This window comes from Nicotiana tomentosiformis, chromosome 3 (assembly GCF_000390325.3).
Source record: "Nicotiana tomentosiformis chromosome 3, ASM39032v3, whole genome shotgun sequence".
NCBI classification, from domain to species: domain Eukaryota; kingdom Viridiplantae; phylum Streptophyta; class Magnoliopsida; order Solanales; family Solanaceae; genus Nicotiana; species Nicotiana tomentosiformis.
Genome location: NC_090814.1, coordinates 75,132,384 through 75,153,141, shown reverse-complemented (window position 1 = coordinate 75,153,141; position 20,758 = coordinate 75,132,384). Strand labels below are relative to the sequence as shown.

The 20,758-nt window shown below is 37.6% G+C and overlaps 1 protein-coding gene across 4 annotated transcripts; it reads right to left on the bottom strand.

The window, feature by feature from the left end:
* Positions 1–249: 249 nt before the first annotated feature.
* Positions 250–14,995, bottom strand: LOC104111565 (mitochondrial intermediate peptidase, mitochondrial). 4 transcript variants are annotated; one of them, XM_070197139.1, is made up of 19 exons: positions 14,813–14,993; positions 14,320–14,620; positions 14,080–14,161; positions 13,909–13,961; positions 13,752–13,806; positions 10,159–10,294; positions 10,022–10,076; positions 8,782–9,004; positions 7,965–8,060; positions 6,449–6,568; positions 6,222–6,347; positions 4,307–4,466; positions 3,739–3,851; positions 2,924–3,046; positions 2,762–2,829; positions 2,324–2,459; positions 2,044–2,209; positions 713–988; positions 250–648 (listed from the first exon to the last, which is right to left on the bottom strand). In XM_070197139.1, exons 2-18 carry the CDS (start codon positions 14,484–14,486, stop codon positions 741–743), a joined length of 2,127 nt encoding a protein of 708 aa, XP_070053240.1. In that variant the 5' UTR covers positions 14,487–14,620; positions 14,813–14,993; the 3' UTR covers positions 250–648; positions 713–740. The 4 variants fall into 4 exon arrangements, with proteins under 4 accessions (XP_070053240.1, XP_070053239.1, XP_070053241.1 ...); XM_070197138.1 differs by having other exon boundaries at positions 14,320–14,612; XM_070197141.1 differs by lacking the exon at positions 250–648 and adding an exon at positions 1,698–1,756 and having other exon boundaries at positions 855–988; positions 14,320–14,612; positions 14,813–14,995.
* Between the last annotated feature and the right edge of the window lie 5,763 nt (positions 14,996–20,758).

Genomic DNA, 20,758 nt, shown 5'->3' with positions numbered 1-20,758 from the left:
AAAGAAAAGAAAAAAAGACTTGCACTAAATGCCCTGGATTCGAGTTTGCACCATACAAGATGTGTTGGGATATTTAAGGAACCTGTCACACACGAAAGAAAAGAAAAAAGAAAAAATCATCCAAGCAATTCGTTGCATGACACCCTGCCTTGCTATTCAGCGACTGGAAATCAGGAATGTTATTGGCCCTTCTTTTGTCTTTTGGGGGAGGGGGGAAAGACTAGGACTTGAGAAAAAAAAAAAAAAAGGTAGAAAAAGTGTATTTTCATCCATTAATTTATTTTTTAGAGAAGCTGGATTATTTTCCATACCACTTCCTTGGTCAACATTCATGTTGCACATTGATAAACTCCCTTGCATCATTACATCTCTTCTGTTTTATTGGAATACACGCACTTTGTCAAATTAAGTAAAGAATGATCAAAATACACACAATTAGTTTCTTCGGAGAATTGCTCATTAAATAGCCTGGCCATGAGATGTTTCCTCTGAACACTAACTTCAAGAATGACATGCTGGCAAATTGTTTAATTTGCTTGCTTGGCCGTGATGAAATCTCTTCAGACCAGCATCATATAGTTACTACTATTACGATGAGAAGCATCTTCTTAAATCAACACCAAGTCACTCCAACCCTTCTATGATGGCCTGCAATTTGCACGCTTAGCTACTGGCCTCACCATGGTTTAGTACAGGGGAAGGAATACTTTACCTTTATTTGGGGGTTAGAACTCCTTTTGCTAGCGTTTTTTGAGCTCCATTTCCTCACAAAGGCTTGTAATGTCCGGTATTATTCCACCACTGCAATTCCTTACGATGCCACTCCCCACAAGATCATTCAGTATATCAGCTGGATCTTTGGCTCCTCCATGCTGCAAAAATTTCGTTCTTAAAGCCAAACCCGTGTCAAGTGATAAAGGATCCTCTTGGCATATCCTTTGCCAGATAGTTGTGGCAAAGCATTTTGCATACAAGTAGCTATAGTAACCTGCACAAGTAAGGTTAAAGATGTTGCACCATTTTATTAGTAAGTGCAATGAAGTACAACAACAATAACAAACGCAGCTTAATCCCATGCATGGGGTCTGGGGAGTAAGTGCAATGAAGTGAAAAATAAAATATACTAGAACTGACATAATACAAAGATTTAGAACCAAACATTCCAAAAAAACAATATTTATCAAAAAGAGATAAGAAAAAGGAATAAATCAAATAGTAACAAAGAAGAAAGAAAATCTTCACAACTACCTCAGACGAATGTTGCTCTACATTCCAAGCTCGTCATTATCGATTTACTCTATAACCTAAAACCTTCTGCATTTTACAGCTTTAGGAATAGAACTCCACAACTAGAACAAGCTGAAGATAAAAGGTTGGATGTTATAGAGTACATCTTTCTTGCATCTTCTACTTCCACAATTCTCCATTACACCATATCAAGCAGTGAATTTTTTTTTACGTCAAATATCCCCTTTAAGGGGATAAAAAACCTTTATGATACATCATTTGACTAATTAAACAAATTATACTTATAGTTCGTGTGGCATCTCAATATTTTGGTACATCAGTCAAATCTCCACTTTCGATATAAATGCACAAGTCTCTTAGAATCTAAGAATGACCAATTGACATCCAAAAAAAGGAAAACACATATAACTACTCGCCAGAAGAAAAGGGAAAAGGGAACTAACACCCACCATACCATCTTGCCAAAGTTTCCACTAGCCCCATTACTGTCTCCCACTACCTTCGAGGTCTGAGAATCACACAACAGATTATAGAGGAATAGCACATCTAACAAGTAACTAATCTAATACTAAAATCATTTTTCAAGAAAGATACTTGAGATCAAAGTTTAAAGGTGGTAAAGAAGAAATCCTGATGGGACCACCTACTATGAATCATGCATTTATTGAACTATGTCCAAATCGCCAAATAGTTAAGAGTGCAGATGGTATATCAGATAAATAACAGTGCAATGGTCTCTCACATATAGAGGCAACTATCACAAACGTGAGTCCATTAACTATATCATTCAGATACCTGCACCATAGTTTGTAAGGTGACTGAATCGGGTATGCCAATGTGTTCCTTCCACATGTGTCCAACTTGTATGTTGTCTTTTCAAATCTGCAACAATCGCCATTGTATCTCTCCCTGTGGATGTCTGCTCTCCGAAAAGTGTTTGGTCAACTAATGCGTAGAAGATCTGATAAAATGAAAAGGCTGCATAGGTCAAAGCTCTTAACCCAAGTTTCCTAAAAATTGAACTGAAGAAATGCTCACAAACAGAGTTAACTAGGAAGGCCCCTGCAAAAGATACCTGGCGTTGCAATTCAGTTGCAGCAAACATCTTCTTAGCTCCCACCATTGATTCCACGAGTTCTTTGGGAATGACATCACCAGTTGAGTAGTGCTTAGCAAATGTCTTTAACACCCGACAATCCCATGCATAGGACCTATGGATCAACAACATTGCCAGTACTCAAGTTAATAACTGATATGACAGCATCAACATGCGCATGAAGCATTCACCCTGCACATAGAATATATAGCATGTACATTGCATACTAGTGGTGCCTAAACCAGAAAAACTAGGATCAAAAGATTTATCCATTTCGTGCCAAATCTAACGACGATGATATCACATGAAACAAAAAGGTAAACAAACAGCAGATAATCCAATGAGCAGTGTTCATCAAACATTTGTCTTCATATCACTGATGAATAGTATGGATCAAAGAGTCAGCATTCTTCTCACTCAAATAGGTTTGAAGGCGTTTCAGCAAAATCAAGAACTACTCTTGTACCCGAAAAGTGTTGATATTCCTGCACAAGTAGCCAGCCATCAAGTGAACTAGATGAATATTTCAAAGCGAAAGTGAAAAACCACTAGCAAATAGAAGCAGAACAAAACTAGTACCGTTCTTGAGAGCAATGAATGGAGAGCATGCCCAAACTCATGGAAAAGTGTTTCTACTTCAAAGTGGTTAAGCCTCACAGGAGCCAAACTCGACCCAGAGAAATTGCAAACCAGTGCTACAACCTATGAGTTTAACATGCACAGATAACTTCTCAATAACTAGGTAAAAATAAAATAAAAATATTGCAATGATCCATATCATCCTGAAGCAGTAACCTTAAAGTAGACTCTAGCATGATATTATGCATTTAAATGATATGACTACCCAGAGACCACAGAAGCCTCAAACTTACATTACAAACAAACATTTGATTTAGGATTTATTTATTTTGGTTTTTGGTACGCTAGGACAAGTTTCTATTGGATAAACTAAAAACAACTTCCTCGGATGACCTTTGAGAACTCATCTAGATAGCATAACTAACAAGAAATCAGAGAATCTACAACTTGCAAGTAGAAAAAGACATTTAATTTAAGAAAACAATTGGGTTCTATCAGCATAAACTATAACGAACTTCTTTGGATGACCTTTAAAAATTGACCAGTTTTAAGCTACTAGGTACAGGTACACATGATTTTTATTCCAGGGTATTGTGAAAGATAAGTCCCAATGCCCTCACCCATACCCAGTCGAAACAGGTATATTGAACAATGTAATATGGATTGACTGATCAACTGAGCATTTCCTGGTGGTCCTGTTTTCCTCAAACTTACACATTACTCCAGTTGCTAAATAAAGACATAATAAAAATACATGCATCGCATGTGATATGAAAAACTGAGATGAAGAAAAAGAGAATTACGATCTTACATACAGGAAGTTGGTATTCTGTCTCGGAAACACGACGCCCTCCTCGGATAGCGAAATGAGCACAAATGGGATGTTTACCTTTTCTTGACTTTAAATCAAGGTATAAGTACCCCAGGTCTCCCTGCAAACACGTATATAAACTAGATCAAGTGGATGGATGTTAAGACTACCGCTAAATGGACATTAAAGGAAGAGCCAAATGCACATCAGGATACTATAATGGATCAACTTGACGGACAAAGAAAGGCAAAGTTAAATAATATCTGCCAACATCCCCAATTTTAGACCATTAGTCCATTTGGCCATCCAAAATTCAATATCGGAAACAAAGATAATGATACATGTCAAATGTAGTGATAGGTTGGTTAGTAAAGAAGTATCATTAGCAAAATAACTGTTATGAACGAAATTCCTCCTTTGCCACACCAAAATTTTCAAATCAAAATGGAAACGCAAAAGTAAAGAAAGAGAAAAAGAATTTTCTTTGAAAGGTGGATATCCAGTAATCTCATACTCCAGTTAAGATGACATATGTTACTATATAACAAGATAGCCATTCTAGAATGTTAGACTTGCCTCAGTCGGATGATGTAGCACTATCTTTAACACATCAGGATGCCATGATTCACCAGGTGCAAGGGGTACTCTGTGAAAAGTCACACCAAAGAGTGACTCAACCAAAATTTTCAAACCCTCAATACACTGTGGTAAAGGAAAATATGATGCTATAATCTGCAATATTAACAACAAGAGCAGTTCTGTCAAGAAACGTCTTTAATTACATTGAGATGACAAAACAAAAAAAGAAACTTCAGAGCATGTAAAAGCCTTCATCATAGCAGCAATTAGTACTTCATATGTCAGTTGAATCAGAAATCTATAAGTATTTATAGCTAGGATAGTCATACATGTCAAATCCATTCACAACAAAATAGGAGGAAACAGGGAATTTCAATGGTATGTTCTCTCCTCAGTCCACCTCTTCTTTAAGATTTACATCCAATTTCACCAATAAGCACAGAAAGTAGGTAAAATTTCCATGAGACACAAGAAAATAGAAGAGCAAGCCCAATTTACTCGATCACATTAATTACACATGCTGACGAAGCCCAAGCTCTGACAGTGGCGCTAGTTTTGCTCAAAAACCTTTAATTGCCAATGGTAATCACTTCCTCTTGTCGTCCATATGAGAGAACAAGTGGATGAAGAGTACAAAAGGAAAACAGCTATGAGATAGTCATACATGTCTTCCAAAGCCATTTATGAATTCAATTTCATGCTTTTTCTGAACTCACATCATCAGTCCACAGAATCGTCTCCAAGAAACAAAATAGCACTCCAGCAAACAAAGAAGAAGATGGAGAAACATCCTTCTTTAAAGGCCAAGTAGTTGGCTCAATGCTTTAAGTTCCAGGAGAACCCTGACCTCTCAATGCCTGGGAAAACATGTCTTTTTTCCATTTTTAGTTCAATTTAATCAATCACTTTGTATCCCTGATGAGTTATCAGCATATATTTTATAAGTTCTCATCTACCGTATCGGAGCTGGATGGATGAAGTGGAGGCTCGCCTCCGGTGTCTTGTGTGATAAAAATGTGCCGCTGAGACTTAAAGGTAAGTTTTACAGGGTTGTAGTTAGACCGACTATGTTGTATGGTGCAGAGTGTTGGCCGGTCAAGAACACTCATGTCCAGAAGATAAAAGTAGCTGAGATGAGGATGTTAAGGTGGATGTGTGGGCATACCAGGTTGGATAAGATTAGGAATGAAGTTATTCGGGATAAGGTGGAGTGGCTTCTGTGGACGAAAAGGTGCGGGAGGCGAGGTTGAGATGGTTCGGGCATGTTAAGAGGAGAAGTATAGAAGTCCCGGTCAGAAGGTGCGAGAGGTTAGCCTCAATGGGTATCAGGAGGGGTAGAGGTAGGTCTAAGAAGTCTTGGGGCGAGTTTATTAGGCGGGACATGGCGCAGCTGGAGTTGAATGAGGACATGGCCCTAGATAGGAGGGTGTGGAGGTCGAGGATTAGGGTAGAAGGCTAGTAGGTAGTCGAGCGTATCTCTTTGTCTTTCCCAGTTCGCTAGCATTAGTATTAGTATGATATCCTTTTATTCACGGATTGCTATTATTACCTAGAGTTTAATTGCTTTCTTGGCTTCAGTATTTTTATCTTGTTGTTATTCCTTCTTGTTGCCATTACTTTTATCATTCGGTCTCCAGCCGAGGGTCTATCGGAAACAACCTCTCTGCCCTTCTAGGGTAGGAGTAAGGCTGCGTACATCTCACCCTCCCCAGACCTCACTTGTGGGAAGATACTAGGATTGTTGTTGTTGTTGTTGTCGTCTATCTATGGAGATACTAAAAATAGAATGTAGAGTAAGAAAGAGCATTGGTACACCTTGATAAGATACAACAACAACAACAAACCCAGTATATACCCATAATACACCTTGATAAGATAATAGAAAAATAATTAGGCTTCGCTGGTTACCGAGGAGTCCAACTTGTATGTTGCAGACTTCATCAACCATGTGAAGTATGCCTCATCCCATGGCTCCAACTCTCCACTAGGCTCACCAGTTTTCTCTCTCTTGAAATCCCGAATTGCCTCAAACTCCTATTTAAAGCATCAACATTTTCAAGAGCTTGAATCAGCCCTGGCAGAGTAATATAATCAGTGTCTCATTCATATAAGTAAAATCTACTCCCGGAACATACTTGATCAGCCTTTGGTCTGACCACTTTGCTCATTTCAAGCAAAAAGGATAAGACCACTTCAGGAGATGCAGCCATAGTAGAATGTAGAGAAAATTCAGCATAAGATTTATAACCCATAAGCTGCAAGTTAGCAGGATAAAGCATATCAGTATTGACCAAAATAGATGATTACTGAAGAATCTAATATCGTTGATAAATGAACAAGTGGAAGTAATAGTGAAATAATGAGAATCAAGGAGAAAAAGTACTGAATAATGATTGACCAAATCAGGAATATTCAGATTAAGCATATACCAATCACGAGTTATAATCTCCGTCCTGAAAATAGTTATATTACTTTCTTATTTGGATTGTCACAAAACGTTGCAGGCTTTCCTTAATTAGGAACCCCGAATATGTTTGTACAGCATAAAAAGTGTTACAAGAATCTTCTCAATGCACTTTTTTCACTATTCTATAACATTAACAACATGAGAATCAATATATGGCCCCATATATTTTCTAAAAGATCAAATATATTAAGCAACTCATATTCTCAACTCTTCTCTTAATATAGCCCAGTCAAAATGGGTGAATGAATTGGGACACACCTAATCTCAAATTAGGTACATATACATTCCACTGCTTTTACAACAGTGTCTTATGTCAAGACATTAATACTACTACACTAAGTTACTCGGACTCTTCACTTTCAGTGCCGCACTCGTGTCGACACGACGTGGGTGTAGGTATGGGTGTGGGATCCGTATCGGATCTGGTCAACCGATTTTGGGTACTTTGACCAAAATCAACGGAGAAATTTGGGACAGATACTATGATTTTTGAAAACAAATCAAAAGCTAGGGTGATATGGAAGAAAATGGAATACCTTGTATATATAAATTTCTATGTTAGTCCTTTTCCTTTTATCTCCTTCTAAAATTCTACTCTTGTTCAATATTTTCTCCTTCTCGGAATACCTTATAAGTTTTTCACATGTCTCATAATTTATACATATTTTTATAACTCTATTTTTAAATAATTGAATTATTTTTAGCCGAATCCCCGCACCCGTATCCGTACTTGGATCCGTACCCCCGAATCTTTAAATTTAGATCATGAAGGATCTGACCTCTAGATCTGCACCCGTATCGAACACCCGCACCCGAGTCCGAGCAACTTAGCTACTACAAAGAAAGAGGAACTCTCACCAATCAACTTGAAGAAGCAGCTAAACATACAGAATTAGCTTATGGCATTCTTAAGAAAACACCTAGTCTATTTGCACAAGAATTGATGTTATTATATAGATTATTTTGTGAAGTATTAAATTATATCAGTACAAGAAGTACTTGAAGAGCATTTCCACATGCTTGGACCAAAGAATAAAATCAGGCTACACCATGAGGAGTATTGCAGAAGAAAGTAATTAATTAGAAATGCCCCTTCTCTAATAGTTTACGCTTTTTGAAGAGAATGTCAGACAATTCAACAAAAACTGAATTCTTTGCTAGACCAAAAGTGTTAACATAATAACCTGAGCAAACTCATGTCTTGTTGCGATAAGCTTATCAAGAACCTCAAGGTTTGCATGTGGAACAGAATTTCCTTGGACATATGCCATCTTCCTGACCTGGACAAGATCATATTCAGTCATTAAAGAGTAAAAGCTCTTCTTTTTTTCCCGTCAATAGTTGAATGAAGCCTCATGAAGACAACAAATAAGCCAAAGGTAAAGACACTTGAGACGGATATAAATGTTTAAGTCTCTTCTTGACTTGTGAAAGTCTAGGGAGAGATTTAGATGGAATCTTTTGAAGATAGGAAGGTGCTTCTGAGGAAACAAATAACAAGGTATTGTACTGTGCAGAAACAGAGGGAAAGAATACCTGATTCATGAAGATACCCACACATCCCTGCTACTAAGAAGGAAAGGATTATCCACTTCATTTCTATTCTCCAGTTTGTCAAGTTCAAAAAATGATGTACAATTCATAAAGAGATACTAGAATCATTTGTTTTCTTTTCTTTGGTGGTCTTCTCTTTCCTTTCCCAAACCCTATACCCTAAAATCAGCATTCAAGACCTCCCATACATAACCCACTAAAATGATTGGAGTAGATATTACGTTTGCTAGGCCTGCACTCTCATCTATGCTTACCGGTGTCAATGTTAGAGGTTTGCCTTGAACTGCTAATGCTTTAGTTTCCCAACACTAGGAGGAAGAGCGAACAGGAAAGAAGTTGCACTACTGATACAATATGCATACTAATTGATTATTCTGAAAAGCAACGCGAAATTTCCGAGCAGGATTAAGTTATAACTAACAGCACATAGAGGTTGATCAAAGTTACCCCAGCATCTGGTAAACATTGAAGAAGGCCTTGCAGAGTACTTGGTTCAGTTGCTATGCGGAATCCTTTTTCTTTTATGTTATCTCTTGACCCCAGAGATTCCTTAGATGCACCTGGTATGTTACGATAGATAGGGCTGACAAAATGGTGCATTTTCTTAGGGATCTTAGAGGCTGGAAATATATCCACATGGCCAGGGTCAGTAATAATATTTTTATTATACCTGACAAAAAAGGAAAAAGATGAGCATTAGTCCCAATTATACAAGCCTGCACGCAGCGACTAGAAACATTGAAGGCAATTTGATATATCATGCAATAAAAAAAGGGTCAAAGTGCAACTAAAGACTGACTAAAGTCAAGTCCCATCTCGAGAAAATTTGTAGATGACCCATAGGTGAGATTCCAAGAACTATATGTAAGGTTAAGGTCCCATAACTGCATACGACTTACAATGAACAGAGAAAGAAAAATTTGGACTCTCCTAAAGGAAGAGGAAATGGGGGAAGGAATGCATGAGTCCATTTAAACATGCACCAGCTAGAGGCCCGCCAGATCAGGTGTTACACTGTTACTAGAGTATTCATAATTGACAAGAAAAGTGCTGAACACTCACCCATCAATTCTACTTATGTTATGCAAGTTTAAGCACAAGTTCAGCATTTATATGCATAAATTCAGCCAGAAATAAACAGGCTCTTACAAGCAAATTGAATAAAACATTAATTAAAAAGAAACAAAACGAATCCCAGTCACACACAAAAGCACTTCTTCAGATACTAATTCAGTAAATCATCTCGGAAAAAAAAATTGCATTTGCTATATGGGTGCTCATTTAAACTCAACTACGAATTTGTTAAGAACTGAATATAGTTCTCTTCATCAAAAAAGAACTGAATATAGTTCTCTTCCCTAAAGAATATGAGCAAATTTGATAACCACCCAAGAAATTAACTAAAGTTAGAGTAGCATACTTGCTAAAAAGAAAATAGTCACTATCTACCTCTAGTAGACTTGATCCAACATATAGCTATGATTCAAATAGCAACCTGATATGGATCTAACAGTTACACAATAGGACATGAAATAGTTGGTAAATCCCATTTCAAGTTCAAAATCAACTCCTATACTTACAAGAATCATGCGATCTCTTTTAACAACATTAAAATTATTGAAAACATGAAACATCAATAAATTAATAAAATCCCAGGAACACTAACAAGGAGATGGTTTTCACTTACTCTCTACACAACTGAATAATGTCAATGGATAGCTCATTAGCTCGATCAAGCTTTTCTGTGAAGCCAACCAAGGTACCTAAATTAGTGCAACTATAATGATTTACCAGGAAAGACAACAGTTGTAAGAAGTCAAGTACCAGGGCAAAGATGGATTCCCCCCTTTTCCAAGTCCATTCGTAGAAAGCGGGCTGCCCTCTGAGCTTCATGAGTGAGTGAGCTATCTTTTTCTGCTTTTATCACTGCCTTGTATATACTATGGTTTGTATTAAGGTACTGCATGACAAGGAGCAAAAGAGTCAATCAACCAATTACAATGGAGAGTCTTCCAAAGCAACTGTATCAAAAAGCAAATCCAGTAGCGGCAAGTACATTTCCAGACTATATGACTATCCTTCCAAACGTCTTTCGTCAATCTTGTGAACATTGCCAACTTGGAGACAATTTTGATTAGAAACTGTTTCTACATCACGGGGTTTACTTTTACCTCCTTCTTTTTCCACTCGATATTAATCTAATTCTTCAATTCATGGCTGTTGTTGCTAATTTGGCAAGGACATGCTATCTTTACAGTTTCATTGTGTCGGCAAAGGATAATCAGCGCAATACCACATATAGGGAGGTAGAAAAACTTCACTTGAAATTTAGCCAATATATCATAATGATGCTTAGTGGATGTGAATAGATTACTGTACCACGAATAAGCGAATCCAGATTACCTCAAACTTCAGGATGTGAAAGGATTGGAGCATCCAACCCAAAATTAAGAGAATGGGTGGAGTAGTGTAGGACCATTTAAAGTTTAAACCCCTTGGGAAATCCTTAAACAACCGATGAGGGACAAGTGCTCTAACACCCTCCCAGACGTGTAACCTGTTTCTAGAGTTTACATATGGATTTTGTTTTTTTGAGCTGAGTTGAGAGAGAAGCCGTGAGCATTACAATGTGATAGAGAGAAGACCATGTAAACCCTGAAAGAATCTGAGCAACCAACCCAAAACCTTAAGGCAATGAGTGGAGTAGCCCAGGACCATGTAAACCCCTTTGGAAACTCGTACACAACGGATGAGGGACAAGTGCTCTAACACATGAGTCTACAGAAGTTTAATTCTGATTATTGGCGACCATCAAGTGTGAGAAGGGACAAAGATCACAAAGTGTACCAAGTACCATACACCAAATGAGACAGTCGAGTGAGATAACAACAACAGACCCAGTGCAATCACACAAGTGGGGTCTGGGGAGGGTAGTGTGTACACAGACCTTACCCCTACCTTCAAGAAGGCATAGAGGTTATTTCCGAAAGACCTTGACTTAAAGAAAGATAAAAGGAAGGGCAATAGCAAGCACACCAATTAGAAAACCGAAGCAAAATACAAAGATACAAAACTAAAACCGAGTATTGTAATCAGAAGGCCGAAACGAAAGCAACGACAAGTAATCACATAAATCAAGGATTACGAAAATACATAAATAACGCTAACTCATGTACTAAAGCTATTGTTATAGACAAGGACAACGCTAGGCGACCTATCATAACCCTTTACCTTTATTCTCAACCTCCACACCTTCCTATCCATGGTCATGACCTCAGTGAGCTGAAGCAATGCCATATCTTGCCTAATCACATCTCCCCAATACTTCTTCGGCCTACCTCTACCTCTCCTTAGGCCCTCCAGGGCAAACCTCTCACACCTCCTCACCGGTGCATCTGTGCCTCTCCTCTTCACATGCCCGAACCATCTAAGTCTCGCCTCCCGCATCTTGTATTCATAGGGGCCACGCTCACCTTGTCCGGAATAATTTCAGTTCTAATTCTATCTAGCCTGGTATGCCCGCACATCCATCTCAACATCCTCATTTCAATCACTTTCATCTTTTGCACATGAGAGTTCTTGACTGGCAAACACTCCAGCCCCATATAACATAGTCGGTCTGATCACCGCTCTATAAAACTTACTTTTTAAGTTTAGGTGGCACATTCTTATCACAAAACACCTTAAGCGAGCCTCTATTTCATCCATCCCGTCCCAATACGATGTGTAACATCCTATTCGATCTCTCAATTCCCTTGTATAACTCAGGGGCGGCTCAATAATATATTTGGCCCAAAGCCAAACTTTAATGATGGGCCCTAAGCTCTCTTTTTTTGAAGTTTATTGTTCTAGCTTTTAGAGATGTAAAATTATTAATAATTTATTTATAAAATATTTCAAATGCACAATAATAAAAATATAGTACAATCAAACATGATTCAACAAATAGATATAACTACATATATTTTGGTGCTTCAATATTCTTGATGCAATGCAAAAAAATTGAGAACAAACAAAAGAAGTCACAATTGTATTTCTGGTTTTTTATTTTATGAATAGTTTATAAAATAGTTAGTCATACATTAACACTTGAATTCTAGAGAAGGCCAAACGAGTGTAGAATAGTAAAAGTGAATGCACTTCTGCATAAAAAGGTTATAAAGAGATAAAAAGAATGTGGGCTCATTAATAGTGATGTTTATATATAAAAAAAATAAGGCAAGAAGGTCTCTCCAAAGTTCTCATCTTTCCTTGAAATTGTTTACTTTATTTTAAAATACCTAATATTCTTAAAGAAAAATTGACACATGTAACTATAACTGTTGGGAAATTTTGAGGCCCTCCAAAGTAGGAGGCCCAAAGCAGCCGCTTCATCTGCTTTACCGTTGGGCCGCCTCTGGTATAACTTACCCAAGGTATTTAAAACTGTCTCTCCTAGGGATGAATTGAAAATCAAGCCTCACTTTTTCGTCCACGACCTGAGTCGTCCCACTGAACTTGCACTCCAAGTATTCTGTCTTGGTCCTTCTTAACTTGAAACCTTTAGACTCCAGGGTCTGCCTCCAAATCTCTAACCTCCTGTTAATACCGTCTTGCGTCTCGTCAATGAGAACAATGACATCCGCAAATAACATGCACCACGGCCAGTGGCGAAGCCAGGAAATTTTGAACACCCTTTGCCTGTGAGCTATGCAAGGGTGTTCAAAGTCTATTTTTTAATTAATAACAAATAATATTTTACCTTATACGTAGTATAATTTTTTGGCGAACGGTGTGCAGTTGACCACCCTTGGGCCAACATAGCTTCGCCCCTGACCACGGCACCTCTTCTTGTATGTGGCGCGTCAGCGCGTCGATCGCCAAGGCAAATAGAAATGGATTGAGGGCTGACCCCTGATGCAACCCCATCATAACTGGAAAGTGTTCCGAGTCCCCTCCCACGGTCCTAACTCGAGTCTTAACTCCATCATACATGTCCTTAATAGTCTTAATGTAAGCAACAGGAACACCTCTAGCCTCCAAACATCTCCACAGAACCTCCCTTGGCACTTTATCGAAAGCCTTCTCTAAGTTGAGACAGTCGTATGAGATATATCCTAATAATCCTATTATCGTATTTACCATTAAATTACTTCAACTATTTATTCTCTGACATCACTAACTAAAATTGAAGCAATTTAGTCCAACACAATTGTCAGTGTAAACACAAGTAATGACATTTTAAATTTCTTATATTATCAGTCTAAAGTGCATCTCCAGGTTTTACTTTCCCGTATAAGCATTGGTTATGGACTTATAGCTCTTGGGTGGTACAGAATTATGCAGCTGAAGATAAGCAGCAATTATTTCAATTTTTTGTATAATCAGCAAAGCGAAAAACATAACTAACAAACCCAATAATATATCAGAAATCTTACATGTAAAAACTCATTTATTCGTAAGCCCGCCTTGCTTGCCTCGTCAACAAACTCCCTAAAATGTGACATTTCTATGTAAGTACTCAAAGCAAAAACAAAAATAAGATCGGAAACTGTAGATATGGTTACATAGATTATCTCAATCCTAGTTCACCACCTGTCTGGATGAGTATGTCTGCATAATTCAGCTGAATCAATTACTGAGCACACCTATCAAATCAAATAGGTCAGTTATGGCCTGCAGTTGAAGCAAGTTTCACCTGTGCGAGTCCAACTACTTGTGTTCTTTCAACAAAAGCAGAATTAGACCATAAAAACACAAACTTACAGTATCAGAAATCTCATCCATTGCTCGGATAATTTCAGGAGATGAAGGCATGCCAGCTATATAGTTCACAAGTTCTTCTGACCTAATAAGCATGTGAAATTTTTTTATCAAACACGTGGACGACATGATAAAGAAACTCATTCCTGAAATATGGCTATTGCTTTCACAAGAGACAAGCGAAGCAGTTGACATTCGCCGGGCAAAAGTAAAGAATTTGCGACCTGTTTGTTAAACACTTACCTTTCAATAGCATCGTCGACGAATCGTTGAAAGCCTTTAGGAGTTTTCAAATGATTATAGCCGTAGAGGCCCGTCTCTTTGATTGACGGAGCTTTAGATGTTGAAATGTGAATGAAGTGGGAATTGGCTCGTACATGAGCGGCGGATTGGCGCATCAGAGCGTGCATGGCGTTCCCCGTGGACTGGGCTGCTGAAATCAAATCTTACAACGAGGTCCTGCTCCTCTTGTTCTTTCAGTCTGCAGAAGCTGCCGGCTCCAATTGGAGGTCCTTCTACTGTCCCAAAGGAAGAAACTGAGAAACTAGAAGAAGAACTCCGGTGAGAAATGGCGCTTTTCGACTTGAAAATCGTTCTCGTTGGAGAAACAATTACAATTTTGACTCAAATGTCAAAAATATAGTAGGGGTAAATGCAGTTTTAAACTTTCATGTGAAATCCGAAACCAAAGTAAAAAATTTCTTTTAAAAAACCGTACTAGTATAATACTATGTACCTATAGCGCATACGTCATATATGCGTGCGTTATAAAACCCAAAAGTAACGAAGCTGCTAACGGCCTTGAAGGCCAAGGTGTAGTACCCAGGGGCAGGTCTATTAAGGGAGGTGGGGGTGCCACGCCGCCGGCGAACCACTTCTATGTATATTTAGAAGAAAGTAGCTATGTACCAAATGATGGCACCTGGATTAACAAACTTGTTCTAGGTAGAGTGCTATCTTCACGTGTGTTATTAAGTGCTGCCAGCATGGATAAGCAAACCAATCAAAAATTTCCAAGTTTTTTGCAATGCCACATAGACTTCTTACCGGTAAAACCAAATATAATTATCCTCTTCCTAAAAACCCACTCGTTCTTGGACATTCCCAAAGACAAAACACCAAAAAAATAATAATAATAATAATAATAATAATAAGTCCCAAATTCAATTTCAGTAAAATCAGTCCAAAGCGATGCATGTCTGTTGATTCTGCTTCGTTTTCGTCCGATATTTAGTGGTAATCACTGCTATAGGTTGATATTTGTTCGATTTACCTTCTGTGTTTGAAAAAACATCATCAATCGAAGTGCTAAAATGTTGAAATTCCGCTTGATTAGAGATTCTTCATATTCATCATTAAAGTGCCGAAAGTGTAAACCTTTTTAGTGTTTTGTATTGTAGTTATTTTAGTGGTTGGCGGTCGTGCGATTTGGGACCACAATTTGAGTTTTTTTAAAAAGAAATTTAGGAATATTAAAAAACAGTGATGTTAGATTTTATTGTTATTAATTTTCACCATAGTGGTAACTTTACCCTTGACCCTAACTCGAAATATGTGGGGGAGCAGGAGGTGTTAATAGCTGATATTGACAAAGACTACTTTTCAATTTCGGAACTATTATATTATACTAAAAAAAAATAGGATATGCTACAGTGGGTGGCTTCTATTACCAAGATCCAGAATATAAGAATTTTGTCTTTGTGCAAAATAATACACAATTATTTTATATTGTGTGTAACCAAGAAAATGGAGATAAGATACACTTGTATATTCAGCATATTGTTCTAAACCCTGAGTTAGTGGATGATGTGACCCCTACTGGACTAATTGGTGGTCCAGAAATAGGTGTAACTGAAGTGAATGGTGCATCTGGGAAAACAAACATAGAAAGGAGGGAAGATGTTTCTATTGAAACTGAAGTGAGGAAAAATGTTTGTGCTGATTTAATTGGTGTGGGGAGGGAGAAGGTTGTTAGGAAAAATGTTGATGTTGATGTTGATTTAAATGGTGTGGGAGGGATGAGGTTGTTAGCGAAGATGTTTCTGCCGATTTAAATGGTGTGGGGAGGGAAGAGGTTGTAGAATGTGATGTTATAGTTCTTGATGGTGCTATTTCAGATCTGGACAGTAGTAGTGACTCAGATTTCGATGTTATTCCATAAGAAGATGATAGCGATGTTGATGAAGAGTTGATAGCTGTCAGGAATGAAAAGAGAACAAAGTTATAGGCTAGAAAAAGGAAAAAATTAATTATTCGTGTAGAAGTACCTCTAAGAGAAGGAAAAATAAATAGGGGTTTTGAAGACATTGGCAAGAACAAGGCAGACAAAAATGCTGGTACATTGGGGAGGGGTGAGTACTATGTTGATCGTTCAGATATAGGTAGTGATGATTGTGATGTGGAAGCTGAAATTGGTATTGATTTACCAAGTAGAAAGGAAGTGTACAAAGTTAAAATATGATCCAGAATGTGTTATGGCTATTTTTGAATTTGGCATGATATTTCAGAATGTCAATCAATTTAGGAAGGCGATGATATACTATGCAATTGAATACCATGTACATTTGAAACTCAAACCTAATGATCCATCTAGGGTGAGGGTGAAATGTAAATCTAAGATTTGCCAGTGAGAGTTCTTTGCAAGTATTGACAGGGATTCAGGGAATTTTATAGTTAAGAAGTATCATCATATTCATAAGTGCACTCCAATGAACAAGAACAAGCTTTGTAATTCTAAGTATATTGCTAACAAATTCAGAGATAGGATCACTTCTCAGTCCTATATTAGGATCTGAAAAATACAAGAATTGGTTAGAGACAAATTGGTTTTATATGTTGATAGAACCATTTGTTACAGGACAAAACAGATAGTTCTTAGGAAGTTTATAGGAGATTGGAAGATGGAGTTTGCTAGATTATGTGACGATGCTGATATTATTACACAAACCAATTCTGATAGCACTTGCTTGGTCAAATCTGATAGGAATTCAGAGCCTGGTAAGAATCTGTTTAAATATTTATATGTCTGCTTTGATGCATTGAAAAAAGGTTGGTTGGAAGGATGTAGGAAGATCATTGAATTTGATGGGTGTTTTCTAAAGGGAGTCTGTAAGGGTGTATTGTTGTTAGCAATTGGGAAAAATGGGAATCAACAAATGTATCCCATTGCATGGGCTGTGATAGACAATGAGTCAAAAGTATCTTGGAGTTAGTTTATAAACAACTTAATATCTGATTTGGAGTTAGGAGATGGAGCTGGATTAGCAGTTATGTCTGATATGCAAAAGGTATTTTACCAAAACTTTCTACTTCATTTCTACTTTCTGTTTTAAATTTCTACTTCATCTCTACTTTTTTTTTTAATTTCTACTTCATCTCTACTTTATGTTTTAAATTTCTACTTTATCTCTATTTTGTAGGCATCTGTTTGATCCATTTCTGTTTTGTAGGGATTGGTACCAAGCATTCATGAGTTACTACCAAATTGTGAGCGTTGAATGTGTGCTAGGCACATATGGTCTAACTGGTCAAAAACTTGGAGATGTGAGGAGATGAGAAAGCAATTTTGGAGGTGTTCTGTCATGACCCAAAATCTGACTAGTCGTGATGGCACCTAGCCCAACCCGCTAGATAAGTCAATTAACCACTAACAAATTTCAATAATAATTAATAATACAATTAAGTAAAGAAATATATGAATCTTATTATTTCCTCAATGACTGGTTGTACAAATCATGAGCTTCTAAGAATGGAGTATACAAAGCTGGTATGAAGTAAATATACTATTTGTTCAAAAAGTACATAAACAGAGTTTATGAATCTAAGGCTACCATGAACAAGAGGCAGCAACAACTGGAACACATGTACATCTTCATATCCAGCTCCCAACGAACACAGCAACATCAACAGTCAACATCTGCACGCAAGGTGCAGAAGTGTAGTATGAGTACAACCGACCACATGTACTCAATAAGTAACAAACCTAACCTTAGGTTAAAAATAGTGATGAGCTTGTATCAAGGTCAGAGTCCAATTTTCATAACCAACAATAGTTCATAACAATATAAAACAAGTAATACTAAAAGTAACTCAGAAATAAAATGCTCAACAAAATCATAATTTCTGAAAAATAGTTCTGCATTTCAAGTATATTAGTGAAAAATTCAAATCGTTTACCGTTGTTGCCAAAAATATGGGTAAGTTTGAAAATCGTAAAATTTCCCAAAAATCATTTCCTCAATAAATAAGATGCTTTATTTTCTTTTCAGATATCCAGTGAAAAATGCATCACTATGCCTATATACCAATATGTGTGAGAAGTCATGGATGACGTGATACCGTACAACATGAGAAAAATGCATCTCTATGCATGTATGTCATGTGTGCATGTCAATGCAATGTATCTCATAGACAAACTCATGTACTCACACTCTCAGAGTACTTAATCTCACTTTCTCATGCATTCCACTCATCATGTTCAATCACTCGGTACTGTATATGGCCAACTGGCCCAGGGAAGATCCATCCCGGAATATACACATCAACTGATCATCAGTCACTCAGTACCGAGTAGGGCCAATCCAACCTGTGGAGAAGATCCATCTCCAGGTATATAATACTTCGGACAAGATCCATATCCAGGGAAGATCCATCCCTCAATAATATCAACTGCGCTCATTGGTGGTGTATACAGACTCCGGAGAGGTTCCTTTAGCCCAAGCGCTATAATCCACACGAACAACTCACGTGCCATAGTATCAATATCATAATCAATCAGTCCCTCGGTCTCACTCAGTTATCAATCTCTCCAGTCTCTCTCTCACGGGCTCACAATGTCATGATATTAGCCCGAAAATAATGATATGATGCATCAATAAATAACAATAGAGACTGAGATATGATATGCATATGAATGCGTATGACTGAGTATGTAATGAATGAAAGCAGATAACTCAACAACAGAAATGACCTTAGTGGGTCCCAAACAGAATAAGTATGTAGCCTAAACATGGCTTTTAACATGAATCATAGCTTGATAACTCTAGTACATAGACATTTCATGATTTCAAATAAGTTCAGTTAACTACACAGTACCACAGAAATAACGAAATTACAGCTCACACAGTGCATGCCCATACACCCGTCACCTAGCATGTGCATCACCTCAATACCAAACACATAATATGTATATTCAGGGTTCATACCCCCAGCTCCAAGATTAGAAGAGTTACTTACCTCAAACAAAATGAATCCAATGCCGAGTAAGCTAAACAATGCTTCAGAACTTCCATTCTACGCGTATCAACTCCCGAACGGCTCGAATCTAGCCACAATCAATTTGATTCAGTCCACACAACTATAGGAATTAATTCCATAAAAATGCTAATTTTCCCACAAAAATCTGAAATTGCACTAAAAATAACACATGGGGCCACATCTCGGAACCCGACAAACTTTACAAAATATGAACACACATCCAACCACGAGTCTAACCATATAAATTTCACCAAATTCCGACATCAACTCGACCCTCAAATCTCCAATCAAAATCTTTGAAGATTTCTACCATTTTCAAACCAATCTTTACCCATTTGAACTAAATAATCTTTCCACAAACCTTATTTGTATATGTATGTATATATGATACTCTTACACCCAAGAATCATACTCTTAATCTCTCATCTTTTACCCCAAAAATTAAAATTGAAGATTTGGGGGAAGAAATTCTTACCTCTTTGAAACCCTAGCAAGATCCTTGTGAAATCTTCAAACCTTGAACAAGAATTGATGAACAATTGACTAAGTCTTCACTTTATCTCTCTAATATTCTCTCACCACTCTCTAAAACATCAGATTTTTGCTCCAAAAAAGTCTCATTGCCTCAATATATCAAAATAGGGTCGGGTCAAAAATTAGAAAAATTGAAGCTCCGACGCAGATCTGTGATCACATAACAGGTATGGGGTCCGCAAACTAACCGCATAATTGAAACTCCAAAATGAGGGTCACCTGGATAGGTATGCGATGATTATGCGGCCTGCATACCTATTATGCGGTCGCATATTGCACCGCAGATCAGGTCTGCGGTTGCATAATGCACTACAGATTTCCTCAAATCTTACCTCACATCTGCTTCACTATGCGGCCATTATGCGGTTCGTAGAGTAATTCTGCGGTCGCATAATGGACCGCAGAAACACATTTCTCTGCCACAAAACCTTAATTTCGTTAGCAAAAATTCTACGGGGTCGTTACACATAAATCCACATCCGGTCAACCTTTTCAACTTAAGTTCTAAACCTTGGAACTAAGTGTTCCAATTCATTTCAAAATCTCACCAGACCCAAACCAATTACACCGGCAAGTCATATAAAAACTGTAAAGCATAAATTAAGCAGTAAATGGGAAAATGAGGTTGTAATACTCAAAACGACCGGCCGGGTCATTACATATTCTAAGGCTAGTTTTGAGGTGAAGTTGAAAGAAAAATTGGCTGCTTTGGGAAAACTTGAAAAGGGTATATGTGAAGCTCTACATCTTGAAAAGAGTATTGGTGTAAAGCTTTTTTTCTTCTTGAACACTCCAAATGTGATATTGTAGAAAATAATATGTGTGATACCTTTAATTCTTGGATATTAGCACCTGGGCACAAGTCTATTATTAGCATGTTAGAGGACATTAG

Bases quoted from the DNA above. Each gene is read 5' to 3' on its own strand.
- LOC104111565 (XM_070197139.1), bottom strand. From the start codon at position 14,486: ATGCACGCTCTGATGCGCCAATCCGCCGCTCATGTACGAGCCAATTCC. The intron at 10,295-13,751 runs GTAAGATTTCTG...CTTGTCATGCAG, and splicing joins GAATAAATGAGTTTTTACAT to TACCTTAATACAAACCATAG. The intron at 4,467-6,221 runs GTAACCAGCGAA...TTAATATTGCAG, and splicing joins CATACAAGTTGGACTCCTCG to ATTATAGCATCATATTTTCC.